The sequence below is a fragment of the Oscarella lobularis genome, chromosome 12, assembly GCF_947507565.1.
Source record: "Oscarella lobularis chromosome 12, ooOscLobu1.1, whole genome shotgun sequence".
Classification (NCBI taxonomy): Eukaryota; Metazoa; Porifera; class Homoscleromorpha; order Homosclerophorida; family Oscarellidae; genus Oscarella; species Oscarella lobularis.
The window spans coordinates 1,542,502-1,560,881 of NC_089186.1; the positions used below are offsets into that span (position 1 = coordinate 1,542,502).

Sequence of the window (18,380 nt, forward strand, 5' to 3'; positions counted from 1 at the left end):
GCAGGCCAAAAGTTTAGTGTCAGTATCTAATAATAAGGGGTGACATCATTTACAAGAATTGGCCACTAGCGTAAGGTGTCGTAGCTAATGCAATTAAGACGGCCGTGAGAAAATTGCGGACGAGTTAAGCAGAAGTGTTTACGCCCTTACGAAATTTCTCCCCAGAAATTGCTTTGCGAGGAGGAACTGGAACCAAGAAGAAATTTCCCGCCTAATTTCGCGCGTAACAGGGTGACGCATTCGGCAAGGAGACGCCATCGCAAGATGACGTAACGTCGCTGTTTATTTTACATACACGGTCTAGACGCCTGTCACTGCGCGGCATCTGGTCGGTATGCCCGGGGACGCATATATGCGAACGCCGGTTCGAAGTACAAATAGAAAAAGGAAACTGTTTCTAGCTCAAGGATCCATGCTCAGGTTCTAATAAAATTTGAAATTGCAGGGGCGAGGTTTTTTGGGAGCACCGCGGGCGTGGCAAAACACGTTACCCAATCCGAGGCTTCGCCCCCGTCTGGTCCTACACACTTATTCGAGGAAGGCAGGAAGGGTGTAGGAGGCCTGACGTCATTACTTTCTCTCCCAGCGAAGGGTATCCAGACTACGTTACGTACGCGATAAAAAAAAAGATATCGTCACTACTCAGTCCCGAACGACGCGTCGTGGACGACTGTCCATTGCCCCTTCAGAAATTTGTCTCGTTTAGAAATCAAATATCCGTGGTCAACAGACGTGTACAGTACTACCAATGGGTACATTGACATGTATGTAGTCTATGTATATATACGCCTACCGCAAAATGTCGCGCGTCTCGAGAAACTAGAAGCATGATTTTCCAAACCGTTTTGCAGACTCGCTTCACTCACGTTCTCGAGAAATAGCGCGAAGGCTTAGCGTCCGAGGCGAAGACATGGCCGAGAACGCTCAGCGGAGACTGTAGCAGTAGAAAAACGTCGAGAAACGAGCACGAGTAAGACTTGGAGGCATACCGATCGCCCAAAACAGATTAGGGGAAGCTAAAGAAGCGATTCATCGAGAAAGAGTACGCACACGGGCCGAGGAAACGGCCAAAGAACGAGAAGTCTAGCACGGTTACGGAAGCCCGTATAAAGACACCGAAGAACTCTTTGAAACAGCTAAAAGAGAGCCGACTATGCATAAAGCCACGTCTTTAAATGAAAATGCAGCCCATTTGAAGATGTGACACGCACCAAAACGTTAATCTGTCGCTTTTAGATGCTGATTGGCGTTGTCTCCCTGTTGAGCCATTCGAGAACGTCCTTTTTGTTTTGTTTCTCCAGTTCTTTTCCAATTATGTCACGGCATTGCGCGTGATAGGCGTTCACCCATTCGATTTCGTCACTCGTGAGTAATTTCACGTCGATCATTTTCTTGATCAAAGGAACCCCTTGATGCAATCAGAGTAAAATTCTATAAAAACGCAAGCAGATTTTCCATACCAGTGTGATTGGTTCAAATGTAAGATACTGGCCGAGGAATCTGACGAGTGGCTTGGATGTTTTTTTCCCCAGACGGATGTCAAAACGTTGTCAAGCCACAGCTGGTAGGAATACGTTTGATAAATTTTATAACTAATAGATTCATTTAGCTTATTCGTGACGTCATATACACTCGTCCTTTAGATATTCGTCTGCGGACACGCCAAAGTCAGCAACGTACTCGACAACGTTCGTTTCCCCGTAGTGTCTAAAAAAGACACTTCGACTATAACGCTTAGCGGTTTGAACCGTAAGACGAGAATCGGTCTGTTTGGCTTCCGGATTAATTACCACAACGATTTCTTGCTACGGACTCCAAATTGTGAACTTCCCGTAATGCGGAGGCGGAGGACGTTTGCCTACTCATTCTAAATCAAGTAGCCAGATTTCTCTCGTGTTGAAAATTAGGTTTTTATTACGGCTCATGTCTTTAGCTCCGCCTATATGTGATCCTTTCCGCATTTCACATGGCGTATAGTCACCTCGGCCGTTACGTAGTGAGAATCCTAGAGAAAGACTGTTTTTTTAAATAAAAAAGGATTCCTTAGAAGGCTAACCATATTGGGATTCGTAATATTGAACGTTTCGAAAATGTTGGCTTATCTAAAGGGACGATTGAGGGGATTCCCTGAGGGGGGATTGGTAAAAGATATGCACAGGTGTTGCCAACCCCACGCCATCGTGGTTCACGTGAGATTTAGTGAAGCACGCATTTTGGTCTTCCGCATAAATGATTTTTAAAAGTAAAAGGACAACGTCTCCTACAGGCACGTATGGCAAGTGTATGTACTAAAAGTTTCATCGAGAGAACCTTGTTGATCCTGGCAGAACAATAGATGTACATAAATCGAGCCAGAGAGTACAATAGGACGTCAATCAAGCCACCACCTGACCTTTCGAATTAGAATTGCCAGTATTCGAATGTACATGGCGTCGCTTGACCATGAAAATGATCGTGAGAAACCCGTGCGCTTTATAGTTGGCCACTTAGAACAGTGGAAAGCTTGCTGTAGTCAGACTGTCTGTAATCTGACATTGGACGAGATGAGGACCGAAAGGAGCCCCGGAGTGAATTGACTTACTTTGGTACTCTTATAGGCGTCGATAATCTAGATTTTCACGTCTTCTCGCTCGATTCGCCACGAGTAGGGGTGATTACGTTTCTATCGAAGATGCCCGTATGTCCGTGAAAAAGCACATCATTGAGCAGTCAATAGTCACTTTTAGACTAGTAGCATTGTTCCTTGTCTGTAAACTGCCAAAATAGTTCTAACTGACTTCGGCTGGCTCGTCTAGCTGCAAAATACATGTTATTCAAACTATGAGAAGATGGCAAAAGATTTGAGGTCTTCGACCGTTTCTTTATCCTAGTCAGGGAAAGCCGCAGCCGAGCCAGCGCAGTGTCTAATAGCAGTCTATAAGCATAGAAGAAACACTTGCCGCCTTGCGGCGGAACATCCGCTAAGAATATATTTAGATGTGACTTCGAAGAAAGTAGATGCTTCCGGGTAGAAGGTGCTAGTTCCACTTGCACGGATACTACATATATAAAGAGCGAGTTTAGGCTTAGAGCAGAGAAGAAAGCCGACTTCACTATGCTCACCATACTCTCAATCCCCTTCATCATTCTTACTTCTGACGCGCTTCCAAGTGAGAAGGCCTCTCCCTAAAGAAAACAGGCTATATAGTACAATGAACTGCGTATGAATAGACGAACGCTTGAAGCGCGACTCCCAAGCGGCGATCTGTTACGGATATGACGCGTATACCGACTCTTCGTACGACGTCTCAGTTGGTGCAGATCAAGGACTTGTGACGTTGAATTGTTGCCAGATGGACGCCGTGTACGTTTCGCGGTGGCGGAAGCTGGAGAACGGAAGTCAAGTTCGCCTTCCGCTTTGTCCCGGCGGCCGACTGGGAGACGAGTTCGCCTGCTGGAAATATCAATCGCGCCTTCTCGTTCGTCTTCTCGTCAATGCGACGAATTTAAGTCGAGTGGATGAAGCGACGTTTCTGTGCGGAAAAGAACCGTTGTGGAATGATAATTTCTATGCTACAACGACAATTCGTTTGGCAGTTCTTCCTACGGCTTCGCCTCCGCTTAGCCCAGCAATTTCTCCCGTTAGGCCACGAGGTATGCACGTACAGTAATAGCTATTACGCCTGGGAGAAAAGGCGGTATCTGAGTGACATGAAACCAAGTCAAGAAGGCGTGTCCATACACGCCCGAGTTGACACAAGGGTGTTACTATAACCTCCCTATAGGAGTTACGGACGTTATGGATCCATAACCTCCCTAGGGTGGTTATGGGCCTTGCATGTCTGCGTCCTTTGACACAACGGGATATAAGATATCATACGAGCGAGTACAGTACTTACTTTTTCGTGCACCGTCTCTCGCAGATTCAAATTGCAGCGTGACCCTGTTTGAAACGTCGCCCAGTGATCGAAGATATGCTTTACGCGGAAGCGTTACTTGCCTTTCCGATTTCAATCGTCTTGTTTGGAAGGCCGGGGACGAGAGCGTTGGTAAGTGTGCGGACGATTCTGGAATGCCGGCGGCGTGCTATGAAGAGTCGGACGGTGGTCTTGAATTGAAAATCTTTTCCCAAGAGAAAAGGGGCCTAAAGAAATTCAAATGTATTGGCCGACGCGTGGCAAACGAGGAACCTGGTTCCGTCAAATCGAGAGTTTGCACTGTCAAAGTCTCCTGGACTTAGACACTCGTTGACGCGATATTTTGCAAGCTGAGTTCGCCGATCGCGCATGTTCCCTATAGTCTCAAAGTCAACTGCTCAAGCTCTTTATAGAAGAGGATCTGTCTTTGCTAAATAAACCAGAAGTAAACCAGAAATAGCGCCAAAACAAACAAACATCTTATCGGCCCTCCTTCAGGCTAAATGGGGCTTTCGCGCCAAAGCGTCTCGGCCAAGTGTGGTGGCGCGTTCCACTGGAGCAGATGGCCCTACCTATAATTCACAAATCAAATAATGGGTGAATAACCATGGAATAAAATCGAGTTTGACAAGGTGACCTACGTGGTGGCAATCGAGGGTTTCGTAGGTCACGGACGAATAAGGGTATGTAGGAGGACATCATGAACTACTACTCTATAGTTCATGGCTTTAGACTTATTAATTTTGAACAACAAAATAGGCGTTTCTTACAGGAAACCTTAATATAAGGCTTATAGAATGCTGTCGGTTTGAGAGGAAGAGGTCGACTGATTTCGGTCAATTGATTGTGAGGAAGTAAGCCTGCAGGTACGAAAACAGAAGGATGTTAGAAACAAGAACAAAAGCATATACTCTCATCTTTTAATTCATGACGCGTCTCCGTGACTGCAACTTTTGCAAAAATATCTTCGGAAGCTGAGATCATTCTATACAACACATCTTAGTTTCCGAGTGGACGTTCATCCGGTGATGTAATATACCGCGACAGCATGCATAAGCTTCCTCCATTTAGTAAATGCAGGCGCAAGGTGCTAAAGAGAGCGTCTGGGACGCAAAAGCCTATGGGATGCGACCACCAAAACGTCATTGCATGGATCAGGGAGAGAGGATAACGTTTCCCTCGTACACCGCATACTAGCTCCTTCCTTCGCGTCATCATGCATGAAAGAATAACAAATAAGTCATATATAAACGCATCGCTGCAAACGAGCAAAGTCAGTCGAAAAGGTCAAGAGAGCCCCTCCGCCACACTCCGCGTTATGCCGTCACTCGTCACAGTCGTCGGTGTTTGTGAGTTAGTGCATGTGACCGACTGCGATTGCAATATTATAACGAGTCGTTTCCCGCACTCTGGATCTAGTCTTTCTTTCCAACACTCTAGGCCGATTCTTGTTAGCTCAAGGCTCGCGTTTTAGTAAGAGCGTTGCGAAAAATCGTGCTGTGAATAGAGGCGGTTAATTCCTCCTATTCTATAGGCTTTTGCGAATGGACAGGAAACGGCAAAAAGAGCAAAGTTATCCTAACAGACGAAAATATGAGCGACGAGGAGGAGATCAAGTGTATTGACTACAGCCTGGACCCGAGTAACGGATTGAAGTGGATTTCTGATAATTCTGGCCGGGAAATCGCAAAATGCGACGGCCACAACAAAGATGTCTGCTCCAAATATGACTCATTCATGTCGGAAAGTCTAAAAATTGACAGGATACATCTTACTCTAAAATCGGCCATTTACCGTTGCAAAGACGATTTCTCGAAACTAGTATGCACAGTCGAAGTCAAAAAAACAAAGCAGCCAGATGAAACTCCTACTACTTCGACACTTCGTAGCCCAGCTGGTCCTACGATTACCTATGTGACCTCTAGTGCTGCTTTGAATGCAACTTCCTATGTCAACGCTACAGAGTTCCTAAATGAAACGCCTTCCTTGGTCAGCGCAAGTCCCACTAATTCTACTCGTTTATCGGAGAAGTAAGTCAGAAATACGATTATTACTATCTCGACTATTATTTAATTAATCGTTTTTTTTGTTGAGAGCTAAAGTTACGACGGCTATAGTCTGTGCGATTGTCATACTAGTTGCGCTGTGCGTTGGGACGGGACTAGTAATTTTTCTCAAAAGAGAAAAACCACTCTGCTGTCGACAATGTGACGAAGACGATTGGGATAGAATGAGCGAGATTTGGAAGGACGAGTGCAGCTTCTTGAACGGAAAAAACGTAATTCCAATTAGCAGCATCACAACCGGAAAAGTATTAGGTACAAAAAAGGCCGCTAATAAAGAAAAGTAATAAATTAGAGTACACTTGTAGCGGAAGGTCAGTTTGGCACCGTGGCCGAAGGAAACCTAACAACGCAAACAAGTACCGGAGAAGTGTATACGATAAAGATTGCCGTGAAAACGTTTCGAGGTAAAAAACGTCCAGTCTAGCGCGCTACCACGTCTTATGGTGCGTCTAGACGAAGTTCAGGCCGAAGATTTTCAAAAGGAAGCGAAACTACTAGCGAGCCTCGGTCTTCATACGAATCTTACGCGGATTTACGGACACTGCGTCGAAAACGGACGTATGTCCCTTAATTAGTTAAATATTTATTTATTTATTTATTTCTAGACGTTAGCAAAATTGCGATGGAATGCGCCGAGATGGGCGACCTTCATCGCTATCTTCGTCGAATGAGAAGCGAGCAAAATGCATTCAAACTCGACGAAAGGAAAGCGATTGACTACGGACGACAAATTGCCAAAGGAATGCAATTCGTCGCTTCGAAAGGGGTCGGTTCAAAGAGACCAAATTTTAATTAATGTATTAATTAATGCCATAGTACGTGCATCGCGATTTGGCGGCGAGAAACGTTCTCGTTTTTGCGGGTGAGCAACTAAAGATATGCGATTTTGGACTGGCTAAAGATCTCGAGTCAGCTGCCTACTACAGAAAAAAGACAAAGGTGCGCAATATCACCCTAAGAAGTGTATGTAGAGTCTCAAGATTATCTATCAGGGTGGCGTAATTCCATTCAAATGGTGTGCACCAGAAGTGCTGCTCTACAAAACTTACAGTGAATACAGTGACGTGTAAACTAATCAATTACAATTATTTAACTAATAATATTATTTAAAATCTTTCTCTCTCACACAGTTGGTCTTATGGAATTGTTCTGTGGGAAATTGTAACCCATGGCGGAACTCCTTATCCGGGAGTGCCAATTGAAAAATTGTTTGAATTATTGACGGGGGATTGCGTATATCGCATGAGCAAGCCGAAAATGTGTTCAGACAAGATGTAAGGCTTCCTCGTCTCGTTATCAATATAAATAGTAAAATGGCCTTTCGTTTTGCCTCCGGGAGCTCAGCTATGAAATTATGACGCGCTGTTGGAATTCAATCCCGGATCAAAGACCCACGTTTTCGAGCCTAACAACCAAAATTTTGCAATCGACTGATTTGAAGGAATTGGCGTAAAAGCAGCGACCGAAAGCGGGAGGAATGTAAAAATACATGGAAGGTTTATGCTTGTGAATAAAGCAAATAGGCAGGACTTGGAAACATTCATGGACAGCTTGCAGCATTTGCTATTGCATACCTGAAGAATAGACCAGCGCTCCTGTGCCTTCTTTCAATCACTTTGATGTCCAACTGTTTTCTTTTTTTCTCACACCCCTCTATGTGAAAGAAACACCCAAAATTAGAAATATTATTAAATCGTTTTTCTCATTGCTATCGTGAGGAAACTAACCTACAATTAAAGTTTAGAGCATTAGAGTCCTACTTATCTATTATCTACGAAATCAGAAGAGCCTCCTAATTAATATTCAAGCACAATATCTGATTCATTTTTGGGACATTTAAAAATAGGTTCACCTAAGTAACATAATTAATTCATAACTTAGAATTATTAATTGCTCTGAATAAAATGAGGTTCAGGTTCAGATATTGTAGCATAAAGCCTGATCAGTTTTGACAAAGCAATGCTACATATAATCTAGTATGAAATGATTTGATTTCCCAAAATAGTTCAAGTCACAGCGTCCAAAATAATTTATTCGTTTAATACACCAGAAATTCGAGCGATGATTCCTTTCTTGAGGCATTGAAGTAGAAAGCTGTATTAATTAATTCTGCGTGTTTTTAAATTTAAATTTAATTACCTACTAATATAATAAATATTTAAGCCCCATTGTCTGTTTAAGCACCCAATATGTGGCCCCCAATGTGTACTTCCAACACTTTTGATATTAAATTAATTCAGTGGAAGAAAGAAAGGCGTCGATTTCGATTTTTAACTTTTGGAAGCGCGAAAGCGCTCCATGATGATCGCTGTCCTTAATTAAAAACCAACCAAAGTCTTCTCATTGCCGTACTGTTTTCCAAATAGACGCACGGATCGCTTTCGCTGCCCACGGATACTAGAAGCACGGGATTGGAAACGCTAGTGCGTTAGCGTATGAACCATGCGTCAGATGCGTGCCACCGGCACGCCCACTCACTCACGCGCGTGTCACCTTTCTCTTTGTGAAAGGACGTCCTCCGGAAGATCGACGTGTGTATAAACAGACAAGGGATTAAATAGGGTGCCTGTATCGTAGGGTTTTTTGTTTCCTACAGCCTTGGCTTGCTAGAAAATCGACGATTACGTCATTGTATCTGCTCGCTTTAACGTTGTCGTCCAACTGTCGCTCCCAGCTTTGCCGCTAGTGCCGGAATCGTGCAGCAACCAATAGAACGGTCAGTCAGGCATGCAACTGCGTGGTTTGCAACGATCTTTTCTCCTTCCCGTATCCAATAGAGCCATTTTTCTCGCGTAACGTCGCGATAGTTTGTCGAATTTTCTACGATTTCAGCGGTACCCAACAATGATCTTTTTTATCAATATGTAAACCTTATGCATTGTAGTGCGCAACTGGGCTAAAATAAATATGGGTCGTAGAAGAACAAACCTTGCACGACGGCCCAAAAACTACGAGCGATTGCGGCGGATCGCTAACAACAGGCGCTCAGGGAGACCTCCGAAAAATGCAGTGAGACGTTGCATTAACAATGTTTAGTGCTCAACACAGTTCTTTAGGCTGAAGAAGCTTCCGCCAGACCTAAAAGTTCTTCTGAAGGTCCTCCGGAAACACTGGAGTCATTAAAAAAATCAATCAACTTGCCTAGCGCCGAATGGTTGTTAGTTGACGACGAGGAAACAGCCAGGAATTTTACTGTGTGCAAAATTGCACGCGGTAAAGACAGTACGATCATTCCGTCCCTTTCGCGAAGCCTTACGGTTGCCGAAGATCGAACGTGGACCGTCAGTTGCAATGGATTGTCTGTACCCACGGACTGTACCTTTCTGCATGACTGCCATTCCTCAAACATTGAACAGCCAATCGCTGCAATGTCTTCTCCAAAACCTTGACTCCGGAAACGTCTGCTCTGGTCATATCCGCTAAGAATATATTTAGATGTGCCTTCGGAGAAAGGAGATGCTTCCGGGCAAAAGGTGATACTTCCACTTGCGCGGATACTATACATAAAGAGCGAGTTTAGGCTTAGAAAGCCGACTTCACTATGCTCATCCTACTCTCAATCCCCTTCATCATTCTTACTTCTGACGCGCTTCCAAGTGAGAAGGCCTCTCCCTAAAAAACAGGCTATATAGTACAATGAACTGCGCGAATGAATAGACGAACGCTTAAAGCGCGACTCCCAAGCGGCGATCTGTTACGGATATGACGCGTATACCGACTCTTCGTACGACGTCTCAGTTCAAGGACTTGTGACGTTGAATTGTTGCCAGATGGATGCCGTGTACGTTTCGCGGTGGCGGAAACTGGAGAACGAAAGTCAAGTTCGTCTTCCGCTTTGTCTCGACGGCCGACTGGGAGACGAGTTCGCCTGCTGGAAATATCAATCGCGCCTTCTCGTTCGTCTTCTCGTCAATGCGACGAATTCAAGTCGAGTGAATGAAGCGGCGTTTCTGTGCGGAAAAGAACCGTTATGGAATGATAATTTCTACGTTACGACGACAATTCGTTTGGCAGTTCCTCCTACGGCTTCGCCTCCGCTTAGCCCAGCAATTTCCCCCGTTAGGCCACGAGGTATGCACGTACCGTAATAGCTATTAATAACACGTACGTGGGAGAAAAGGCAAGTGTCTGAGTGGCATCACGGATACTAGAAGTATCTAGTATCTAGTATCCGTGCGCTGCCTTCGGAGTTACCCTGGAGAAGATAGCCAACGTCCAAGAGGATTATTGATGGCTAAATCCGAATACCAATTCGCATTGATCGTGTTCGTCCCACATTTCGGATATTGCCAAGAAAAAGAAGAAAAAGAGGCGACTTTAGCGCGCGCGGGATCGAGGCAATCAAAATCAGTCCTGCAGTCCACTACACTATTACAGTAAATGTAATTCATTCAACTGCACTAAAATTTAGTTCAAGTGTTCGCGTGAAAGAAAATAATTAGAAGAGTTTTTGACTCTTCGGCATGATTCGAGAATTATTGGGTCGCAAATTTTGAGAAGAGAGGGAACAAGATAAGATGGTTTGGTTGACACAAGATAACTATGAGACGCTGCATGCCTACTCCAGTCTTCCCCGCACGTCCTTTCTCGCAGAGTCTCGTTCTGCATTTTCTTGCAGGTGCAGCTCCGTGGTAACTCGATTCCATCTGCACTCTTGCTCAAGGACGTAATAAAGTGCTGCTCCGAGTTCGGCTTTCCGGCCGGTGAACGAGTAGCACAATAGAGTTGCAGTAAGAGGAGGAGATCGTTGAAGTGGCATTTTGGGGAGAATGTAAGAAGTCTAAAGACAGTGCGGGTGTCACCCGTTTCCTAAAAGACAGCAGCATGAACACAGCTACAAGTAGTGCAGTGAGCAAACATTTATCTGTCTCTATACCTGTGATTCCAGTCGGCCTTTGTTATCGACTCCCAGGAGCTCTTGATCAGGATACGTGTACAAATAGTATTCCTTCTCGGAGATATTTCGTGGTATGAACGTAAAAGTCTTTACTCGAGAGTCAGAAGGCGACGAAACAAGACTCATATTTGGTCTTAGAATAACGTTAGAGACATTCCAATTATTGCTTGCGTTGACGGCGCTCATGTTACAAATCTACGATTTCAATCAGAAATGCGGTCACGCCGGTCGCGGACGGCAGTAGCTATACAGTATAAAGTGCATCGAACTTACCGACTGCTTATACATTTTAGCACTCTTCTTATTCCATCTACGACTCGATTCTGAGGGCGTCGTGAACATAATCACAGACAACAGGACAATCACAGTAGAGTTTGAAATAACTTGTAAAGACAGCATCACAATTTTTTCCTGCTGTTGCTGCTGCTGCTGGCGCTTATGGAACTGTTGAGCGAATGATGAAAATGCCGCTTTTCGTTCAAATTTATAGAAGGCCCGCCGGCCGAACGTTTAGTGTCAGTATCGATAAGGATGACATCATTTACTAGAATTGGTCACTAGCGTAAGTCGTAGCTAATGCAATTAGAGCGAGTCAGCAGAAGTGTGTACGTCCGCCTACGCCTTTACGAAATTTCTCTCCTAGAAATTGCTTTGGGATGAGGAACTGGAACAGAGAAGAAATTTCCCGCCTAATTTTGCGCGTAACAGGGTGACGCAAGGAGACGCCATCGCAAGGTTACGTAACGTCGCTGTTTACATGCGGTCCGTCTTCCGGTATACATGTGCCCGGGGACGCATATGCGAACGCCGGTTGCAAGTACAAAAAGAAAAGCAAACCGTTTCTAGATCCATGCTCACGTTATAGAATATTCTTCTAATTAAACCAAATGTAAATTAGAAATTGGAGGGGTTTTCGGGAGCACCGAATGAGAACGCCTATACACACACACACACACACACACACACACACACACACACACACACACACACACGCACACGCATTATATTTGGATAGATCCTTAAAAACACAGTAGATAAGGAAAAGTTGGGAAGGGGAGCAAAACACACACACGTACGTGTGTTACCCAATACGCGCTTCGCCCCGCCTCCGTGCATGACATCGCTAGGCTTTCCTAGTAAGCACGCACTGCGGTTGAAGTGACATTGCAATATTTTTTTCCGCCGTTCGACAGGGATTGAGTACAGTATAGACGTCAATTCGAAGTCCATGGTGGATGAGAAAACCGGATGCGGCTTCGATATAGTACGACATGCAAGCATCGACCTCCTCGTCATTGAGACTGAGACTCTGGAGAGGAGAATTGTACGAGAACGGCACCGCGTGTTTGCGGGACGGGTCGACGTACGTACAGTACGCAATAAAAAAAGATATCTTCAGTGACGAGTGTCGACATGCAGAGCTCCTTTTTAATTGGCCCCTTGAGAAATTTGTCTCGTTTAGAAAGATCGGTTTGTGAACATGTGCTTATCACCTCCTACGACGAGTTTTCAAGCACATTTTTCTGCGCTACACTGGTCAACAGACACTGCGCCAAATGCAAGAATAAACAGATTTTGTTTCCACCTCATATCGAAACTGGTCCTCCTCCTTACATCGCGAACGCATTCTTCCGCGGCGGAGACTCCCCTTCGGCTCGGACGCAGCCGGACGGATTGAAGGGAAGCGATAGGGAATAAAGGGAACGGCGGGGGAAAGCGTGAGGATGACGTTAGAGGAGATTGATAGCGTCTACGATGAGATTCTGAGCTCCAGACACAAATAAGGCCAACGTGTGATAATCTTACGCGTTCTCCGTGAAAGCGGCCATATTTTCGGCTTTTTTTGGTGAGCTGGAAGCCGATTGTGGCCAAGGGACTTCTTCCTAACATCGTCAATGAAAGGTTTGGCTTTTGTTTCCCCGTAGGAGGCCTCACCTTGCCAACCTGTAGTTCCGCTGGTAGTTTGTCTTGTCGTCACGTCGAATTCCGTTTGAACATCTCTGTGTAAGCTAAGAAAACGCAAAAGCAAAATGAGCCAAAGCGCGCTAAATAACCTGCATTGATTCATTTAATTGAGCGGCGATTTTTCCATGTTTCCATTCGTCTTACTGAATTTCGTCTTCTAAAGATGAAAATGACATGCAAGAATTATACATAAAAAATCGGCAACGTTCAAGCCAGCCAGCCAGCCAACCCCTCAGATCAGGACAAAATAGTAAAAAAGACAAATCTACTTACGGCAATACAGTGATTCATATTTCAATCTGATAGCCCTTCGGTTCACCTCAAACTCCTCGAACCATCCTAGAAGCTGACCCACTGTAGGTGACTTTGCATTGGTCCACCATTTCAACACTTCAACCATACGAGCGCAGTTATGATCAAAGCGTCTGCGAATGCAGTCAAGATCGTCTGAGCTGATAAGACAAGCGCCGAGACTTTCCCATAATGATCCATTGACGCGAGCGCAGGCTGTGATCAGATCGTCCGATATCAGCGCATTATCAGCGGGAAAAGAATCTGAATAACAGTTTTTTAAAGAGAAAAAGATGATCACGTTAAAACGAATACCTGAAGTGAAACCGGAAATGATAACTAAGTCTCTGACGGAAGAACGATGACGTCGCTCCGGTCGAGTGGAAAATATAAGATCGTCAAGAGCCTTTTCATCGACTTTGTGATCGATTTCACTTGACGAATAAATAGCAGGATCATCATTGAGATGTTGAAGATGAGAACTGTCTAAATAGAACCAATTGAGAATAACGTCCGGACTTCGTTCGTCGCACGCTTCACTGATCATTGATTTTAGCTCATTGAAGAAATTCTTTGTCTCGGCGTCACATTTCACTTTGATGGACCAACGAACAATGACGTCAATGCAATGACGTCCCTTCTTGAGACCCAATTGGATGAGACACTCAATTACTTTATTGCCGACGATTCTCACTAATTTGATGCCGTCCTTCCAAAGCTCTTGACTTGTGTTCGTCAGACGAGAGCAACGACATTGAAGAACGACGAACAACGACGGTGAGATGATATCAATCGGCTTATCACATTCATATCTTTGGCCGCGATACACGTCCAGCGTCGAATCTTTAACCCAGGCGGCGGGAGGAATTGAATCGTCGAGAAGAGCGGGAATCTGATACATTCCAGGCGCGTCTTCCAGCTCAATGCACAGATCCAAATAGCGAAGAACTTCAATTGCAACGTCAGCCTTCACAACGAATGCAGATGGACGGCCCTTGTGTATGAGGTCGTCTTCAAATGCCGTCAGAGCCGATTCAATGTCACTCTTTGACGCCTTCCCCGATTTCCCGGTCTGAATGGCGATTGGAAACCAGGGAGGAGCGAGAAGAGGACCGATTACATTATGACATAGCCACTGAGGTCGAACACAAATGCGACAACCAAGATAATAATCTATATAATCATATTAGTAATCTGTGCAAAACTAATCGTAATCACTTACTAATCCGGACGAGTCAAGATATTCAATGGCCACTTTCTTCTCGTCTTCTTTTAGAACGAGTTTGACCTCTTGAGCAATCCACTTCTGGAATTCTTCAGTTGTCAGGAAATAGGCCAATGGATGTTCTTTCTCTTCGTCCGGAATAGAGAGATGCTTCTCAATTTCGTGGCACAATTTCGGAATGCCATCCGCTGCCTGCGAAAACCAAAATGTTTCAAATTGATTTTTAGATTATTTCGTCATTACCTCTAGCATTTTTTCACGAATTTTCTTGAGTTTCTGTTGACAATCGTCCATGCGAACCGAATTGCTCATACTGCAATCCATTTCGATCACGTGATCAATTTCAATATTGAACGTATTGCCAAATAGTTTCTGAAGCTCTCTGGCGACTCGTTTCATCTGGAAACTCACTTCGATTCCCGCCTTTTCTTCAAAACCAATTAAATTGAATATTATCATAAATGGAATTAGCGACCGTCACAGATCTGTATTGAATCAATTAACGAGTTAAAAAACGATTTGAATATTTCACCTCAGTGCTAGCTTTGACTGTCACAAGTAGACTTTCGATGCGAATACCAAACGAGCCGTCTTCATAGTAGCCAGGCTCTAGAAAACCATACACCACATTTCACATCAACTTCAGTCGTCTATACAATACCATCCGAAATGATCATGCCTTCTTCCATGGGTGCATCGTCAGTCGCTCTAGAGCTCACGCTCTGTGGCCCTGAAAAAAAGACGAGATACAACGCATAGAGTATGCGTTCTTGGGTGTGATTTATTCTACCTTCGTGAACGTTCAAAAACGAGCCCACACCGTGACCAGTGCCGTGAAGATAGTCGAGGCCTACTTTCCACAGAGCTTGACGAGCCAAAACGTCAAGTTGATGACCTACGTAGACAACTACTCTCATGCATTGCACTTTCCACCTTTGGTTCTGTTAGGAAGCGCGACGCAGGCCAAATTGATGTGACCCTTCAGAACGCGAGTATAGCATTCCTTAAAAATAAAGCTTATATCAATTAATAATATAATGATTAGAAAACCTTCTGAAAAGGAGTGGGATCTCCAAAATGGTGGATGAGAAAACCGGATGCGGCTTCGATAGTACACGACATGCAAGTGCATCGGCCTCCTCGTCATTGAGACTGAGACTGGAGAGGAGAATTGTACGAGAACGGCACCGCGTGTTTGCGAGACGGGTGTACGTACAAAATAAAAAGGATATCTTCAGTCCGAACGACACGTGACGAGTGTCGACTTCAGAAATTTGGCTCGTTTAGAAATATCGGTTTGAACATGTGCTTATCACCTCCTACGACGAGTTTTCAAGCACACTTTCCTGTGCTGCACTGGTCAACAGACACTGCGCCAAATGGGAGAATAAACAGATTTTGCTTACCTCATATCGAAACTGGTCCCCTCCTTACATCGCGAACGCATTCTTCTGCGTCGACAGCTAAAAAAACTCTAGAGGAAGCATCGATAGCTGCTCTATTGCTTGATCATGTAGCGTGCTCTAAGCCTGACTTCGACCTCGAAAAAACTTTGACTCAGTGGACTGCGCGTTCTCCTGTGCTTTACCGACGCGCAAACTGTCGCTTTGCCTTGCAAGTGACGGCCACCATAGCAGGGTTTTCGAGAGGTAGGAGATCACGGATGTGGAGAGATGATGCATTCGACAACAATTCGACAACGTTCGTTTCCTCGTAGTGTCTAAAAAACGACACTTCGACTAACGCTTAGCGGTTTGAACCGTAAGACGAGAATCGGTCTGTTTGGCTTCCGGATTAATTACGGCGAACCACAACGATTTCTTGCTACGGACTCCAAATTGCGAACTTCCCGTAATGCGGAGGCGGAGGACATTTGCCTACTCATTCTAAATCAAGTAGCCAGATTTCTCTCGTGTTGAAAATTAGGTTTTTATTACGGCTCATGTCTTTAGCTCCGCCTATATGTGATCCTTTCCGCATTTCACATGGCGTATAGTCACCTCGGCCGTTACGTAGTGAGAATCCTAGAGAAAGACGGTTTTTTTAAATAAAAAAGGATTCCTTAGAAAGGATTCCTTAGAAGGCTAACCATATTGGGATTCGTAAATTGAACGTTTCGAAAATGTTGGCCTATCTAGTTTAATTAAAGGGACGATCGAGGGGATTCCCTGAGGGCGGGGGGGGGGGGGGGGGGGATTGGCAAAAAATATGCACAGGTGTTGCCAACCCCACTCCACCGTGGTTCACGTGAGTTTAGTGGAGCACGCATTTTGGTCTTCCGCATAAATGATTTTTAAAAGTAAAAGGACAACGTCTCCTACAGGCACGTATGGCAAGTGCATGTACCAAAAGTTTCATCGAGAGAACCTTGTTGATCCTGGCAGAACAATAGATGTACATAAATCGAGCCAGAGAGTACAATAGGACGTCAATCAAGCCACCAAATGCTAATAGAATTACGTCACTACGGTGTCAGAGAAACAATAAGAGGCTCCGCTCCTTGCCTCCAAATCAGTTGCAACGTCAAGACAGATCGAAATGCATTCCTACCTTTTCATCTTCTGCTGTCTTAGTCTCGTCAGTACCTCCCTCTCGGCGAGCCTTCCTCGCCATCATCATCTGAAAGAGGAAACGGTAAGCAAATTCAATTTTTTCAGTATGTGTTTGTTCAACGCTCGGCATCTGCGCTGTAGCGATTATCAAGCGGCCCAAAAACGAGTGTAGGTAGTCCAACTGCACACGAAAACGTCCCAAACGCGCAAATTATCACGGATCTAAGAAATATAGCTCAGGTCAAACCTGTGGCATACTTACCAGGAAACGGTGAAGAAGATTGGATCACCTATCGCAACGGTAGCAAATAAACTACATATATAGAATATAGAATTAATCATTTCTACTAGGTGACGTGATTACTAGCTGGGCAACTGACCCATCTAGTTCCTATCCACCCGTTCTCCAAGGTGGAATGACGTACGAGAACGGATACATCACTGTGCCTGAAACTGGAATCTACTTCATATACGTCCTCTTGTACACACACCTGCCCTCAGAGGAGCCAGACCGCTACGCCTATCCTAACCTTAATGTTGATAACAAGCAAATAGGGTTGACACTACAGTACTTTACGTCGAACACCAGAGAACAATCTCAGTATGTTGGAGTGCTGTGGAAAGTAAACGCAGGGAGTCGAATTTTCGTAAAGGCAGCAGCTATGGATTACTGGTTCGGCAGAGATGGTGCCAGCTTCGGTGCATATCGTGTCGACTGATCATCATCTCACAAAAATTGACTGACAAGAATCCCCTTTGTTGTGCGCCTTTCTCTTTTGTTGTTATTGTTGCCTGTAACCCTTGTTATTCGTCAATAAAATTGTTTCTTGTACGTCAGAAACGTTTTAGTAGCGGATTTAGTTTCGTCTTACTTCTGATGGAACAGATCGAGTTCCTCTTACATCTGGCTGAAAAAAACGACATCCGGGAAACACCAGGTCCTGTATAGACGTTTTTGAGTTATTGAAAATAGTTTTCAACTTTAAAGTATTGATTCTTCCTGAAGTGTGGTATACTACGTACTCAAGCATGGATCTGAAGGAAGAGGGATTGGCTATTTACATGTTGCCTATCCCACGATCTGGGTTCACGTGAGTTTAGCGTAACTGCGTAACTGCAAAAACAAGAGCAAAGATCCTCCGCAGAAATGACAGAAGTGAGTACTCGATAAGTTAGAAAAACCGTTTATGGATGAAAGCGGATAGATAACGCCCTTAGACATTTTACCTTGAGCTAACTAAAACTTCTAGTCTTCTTCAGCCAGCCGCTTTCTGTGTAATCGAGGAAGCAAAAAAAAGACCATGCTATATGATCATACAAGGCTGGAGTCCGAGAGGATCAAAATAACATATGCACAGGTGTTGCTCATCCTCCAATTAAACTACCCCCGTGTTACACGTGAGCTTAGTGTAGCTCGAACAATACGAGACGAACCGAAGCGAAAAACGCATCATCATCTTCCGTATCGCCGCCAAAAATAAAAGAACT

General features: G+C 44.6%; 3 protein-coding genes and 4 long non-coding RNA genes across 20 annotated transcripts; 1 reads left to right on the forward strand and 6 right to left on the reverse strand.

The window, feature by feature from the left end:
• The first annotated feature begins 358 nt into the window (after positions 1–358).
• Positions 359–7,731, forward strand: LOC136193753 (fibroblast growth factor receptor 2-like). Of its 5 annotated transcripts, none has more exons than XM_065982713.1 (18): positions 359–1,479; positions 1,533–1,564; positions 1,610–1,876; positions 1,934–3,149; positions 3,211–3,633; positions 3,903–4,341; positions 4,395–4,579; positions 4,629–5,245; positions 5,316–5,369; positions 5,431–5,926; positions 5,991–6,214; positions 6,268–6,366; positions 6,416–6,520; positions 6,568–6,728; positions 6,779–6,901; positions 6,955–7,028; positions 7,093–7,236; positions 7,307–7,731. In XM_065982713.1, the coding sequence occupies exons 8-18, from the start codon at positions 5,113–5,115 to the stop codon at positions 7,413–7,415; spliced, it is 1,722 nt and encodes a 573-aa protein (XP_065838785.1). In that variant the 5' UTR covers positions 359–1,479; positions 1,533–1,564; positions 1,610–1,876; positions 1,934–3,149; positions 3,211–3,633; positions 3,903–4,341; positions 4,395–4,579; positions 4,629–5,112; the 3' UTR covers positions 7,416–7,731. The 5 variants fall into 5 exon arrangements, with proteins under 5 accessions (XP_065838785.1, XP_065838786.1, XP_065838784.1 ...); XM_065982714.1 differs by having other exon boundaries at positions 1,644–1,876; XM_065982712.1 differs by having other exon boundaries at positions 359–752; positions 852–1,564.
• A 1,262-nt stretch (positions 7,732–8,993) lies between these two features.
• LOC136193770 (uncharacterized) lies at positions 8,994–10,070 on the reverse strand. The gene is made up of 3 exons (XR_010671460.1): positions 9,626–10,070; positions 9,517–9,574; positions 8,994–9,459 (listed from the first exon to the last, which is right to left on the reverse strand). It is a non-coding gene; the product is annotated as an uncharacterized lncRNA (long non-coding RNA).
• A 233-nt stretch (positions 10,071–10,303) lies between these two features.
• Positions 10,304–11,303, reverse strand: LOC136193766 (uncharacterized). Its single transcript, XR_010671442.1, has 3 exons — positions 11,133–11,303; positions 10,839–11,054; positions 10,304–10,771 (listed from the first exon to the last, which is right to left on the reverse strand). It is a non-coding gene; the product is annotated as an uncharacterized lncRNA (long non-coding RNA).
• Positions 11,304–11,846: 543 nt separating this feature from the next.
• On the reverse strand, positions 11,847–12,890 carry LOC136193768 (uncharacterized). 3 transcript variants are annotated; one of them, XR_010671457.1, is made up of 5 exons: positions 12,795–12,890; positions 12,666–12,742; positions 12,445–12,609; positions 12,353–12,392; positions 11,847–12,298 (listed from the first exon to the last, which is right to left on the reverse strand). It is a non-coding gene; the product is annotated as an uncharacterized lncRNA (long non-coding RNA). The 3 variants fall into 3 exon arrangements; XR_010671458.1 differs by having other exon boundaries at positions 11,847–11,877; positions 11,936–12,392; XR_010671456.1 differs by having other exon boundaries at positions 11,847–12,392.
• A 14-nt stretch (positions 12,891–12,904) lies between these two features.
• On the reverse strand, positions 12,905–14,276 carry LOC136193759 (uncharacterized). The gene is made up of 2 exons (XM_065982722.1): positions 13,431–14,276; positions 12,905–13,379 (listed from the first exon to the last, which is right to left on the reverse strand). Exons 1-2 carry the CDS (start codon positions 14,014–14,016, stop codon positions 13,090–13,092), a joined length of 876 nt encoding a protein of 291 aa, XP_065838794.1. The 5' UTR covers positions 14,017–14,276; the 3' UTR covers positions 12,905–13,089.
• Positions 14,277–14,318: 42 nt separating this feature from the next.
• On the reverse strand, positions 14,319–16,445 carry LOC136193764 (xaa-Pro aminopeptidase 1-like). 8 transcript variants are annotated; one of them, XM_065982733.1, is made up of 10 exons: positions 15,747–16,015; positions 15,657–15,696; positions 15,557–15,604; positions 15,391–15,498; positions 15,274–15,343; positions 15,131–15,205; positions 15,002–15,070; positions 14,873–14,949; positions 14,584–14,825; positions 14,319–14,532 (listed from the first exon to the last, which is right to left on the reverse strand). In XM_065982733.1, the coding sequence occupies exons 4-9, from the start codon at positions 15,460–15,462 to the stop codon at positions 14,808–14,810; spliced, it is 381 nt and encodes a 126-aa protein (XP_065838805.1). In that variant the 5' UTR covers positions 15,463–15,498; positions 15,557–15,604; positions 15,657–15,696; positions 15,747–16,015; the 3' UTR covers positions 14,319–14,532; positions 14,584–14,807. The 8 variants fall into 8 exon arrangements, 3 of the variants coding, with proteins under 3 accessions (XP_065838805.1, XP_065838804.1, XP_065838803.1); XR_010671440.1 differs by adding an exon at positions 16,430–16,445 and having other exon boundaries at positions 15,131–15,343; positions 15,391–15,604; positions 15,657–15,686; positions 15,747–16,364; XR_010671438.1 differs by adding an exon at positions 16,430–16,445 and having other exon boundaries at positions 15,131–15,343; positions 15,391–15,604; positions 15,747–16,364.
• Positions 16,446–16,592: 147 nt separating this feature from the next.
• Positions 16,593–17,668, reverse strand: LOC136193769 (uncharacterized). The gene is made up of 3 exons (XR_010671459.1): positions 17,273–17,668; positions 16,708–17,205; positions 16,593–16,657 (listed from the first exon to the last, which is right to left on the reverse strand). It is a non-coding gene; the product is annotated as an uncharacterized lncRNA (long non-coding RNA).
• Positions 17,669–18,380: the final 712 nt, after the last annotated feature.

Coding starts and splice junctions, on each gene's coding strand:
- LOC136193759 (XM_065982722.1), bottom strand. CDS start 14,016: ATGTATCAGATTCCCGCTCTTCTCGACGATTCAATTCCTCCCGCCGCC. Junction 13,380..13,430: donor CATTTCCGGTTTCACTTCAG/GTATTCGTTTTA, acceptor ACTGTTATTCAG/ATTCTTTTCCCGCTGATAAT.
- LOC136193764 (XM_065982733.1), bottom strand. CDS start 15,462: ATGTCGTGTACTATCGAAGCCGCATCCGGTTTTCTCATCCACCATTTT. Junction 15,344..15,390: donor ATCCCACTCCTTTTCAGAAG/GTTTTCTAATCA, acceptor TTTATTTTTAAG/GAATGCTATACTCGCGTTCT. Junction 15,071..15,130: donor GTTTTTGAACGTTCACGAAG/GTAGAATAAATC, acceptor TCTTTTTTTCAG/GGCCACAGAGCGTGAGCTCT.
- LOC136193753 (XM_065982713.1), top strand. CDS start 5,113: ATGCATGAAAGAATAACAAATAAGTCATATATAAACGCATCGCTGCAA. Junction 6,367..6,415: donor TGCCGTGAAAACGTTTCGAG/GTAAAAAACGTC, acceptor TGGTGCGTCTAG/ACGAAGTTCAGGCCGAAGAT. Junction 6,521..6,567: donor ACACTGCGTCGAAAACGGAC/GTATGTCCCTTA, acceptor ATTTATTTCTAG/ACGTTAGCAAAATTGCGATG.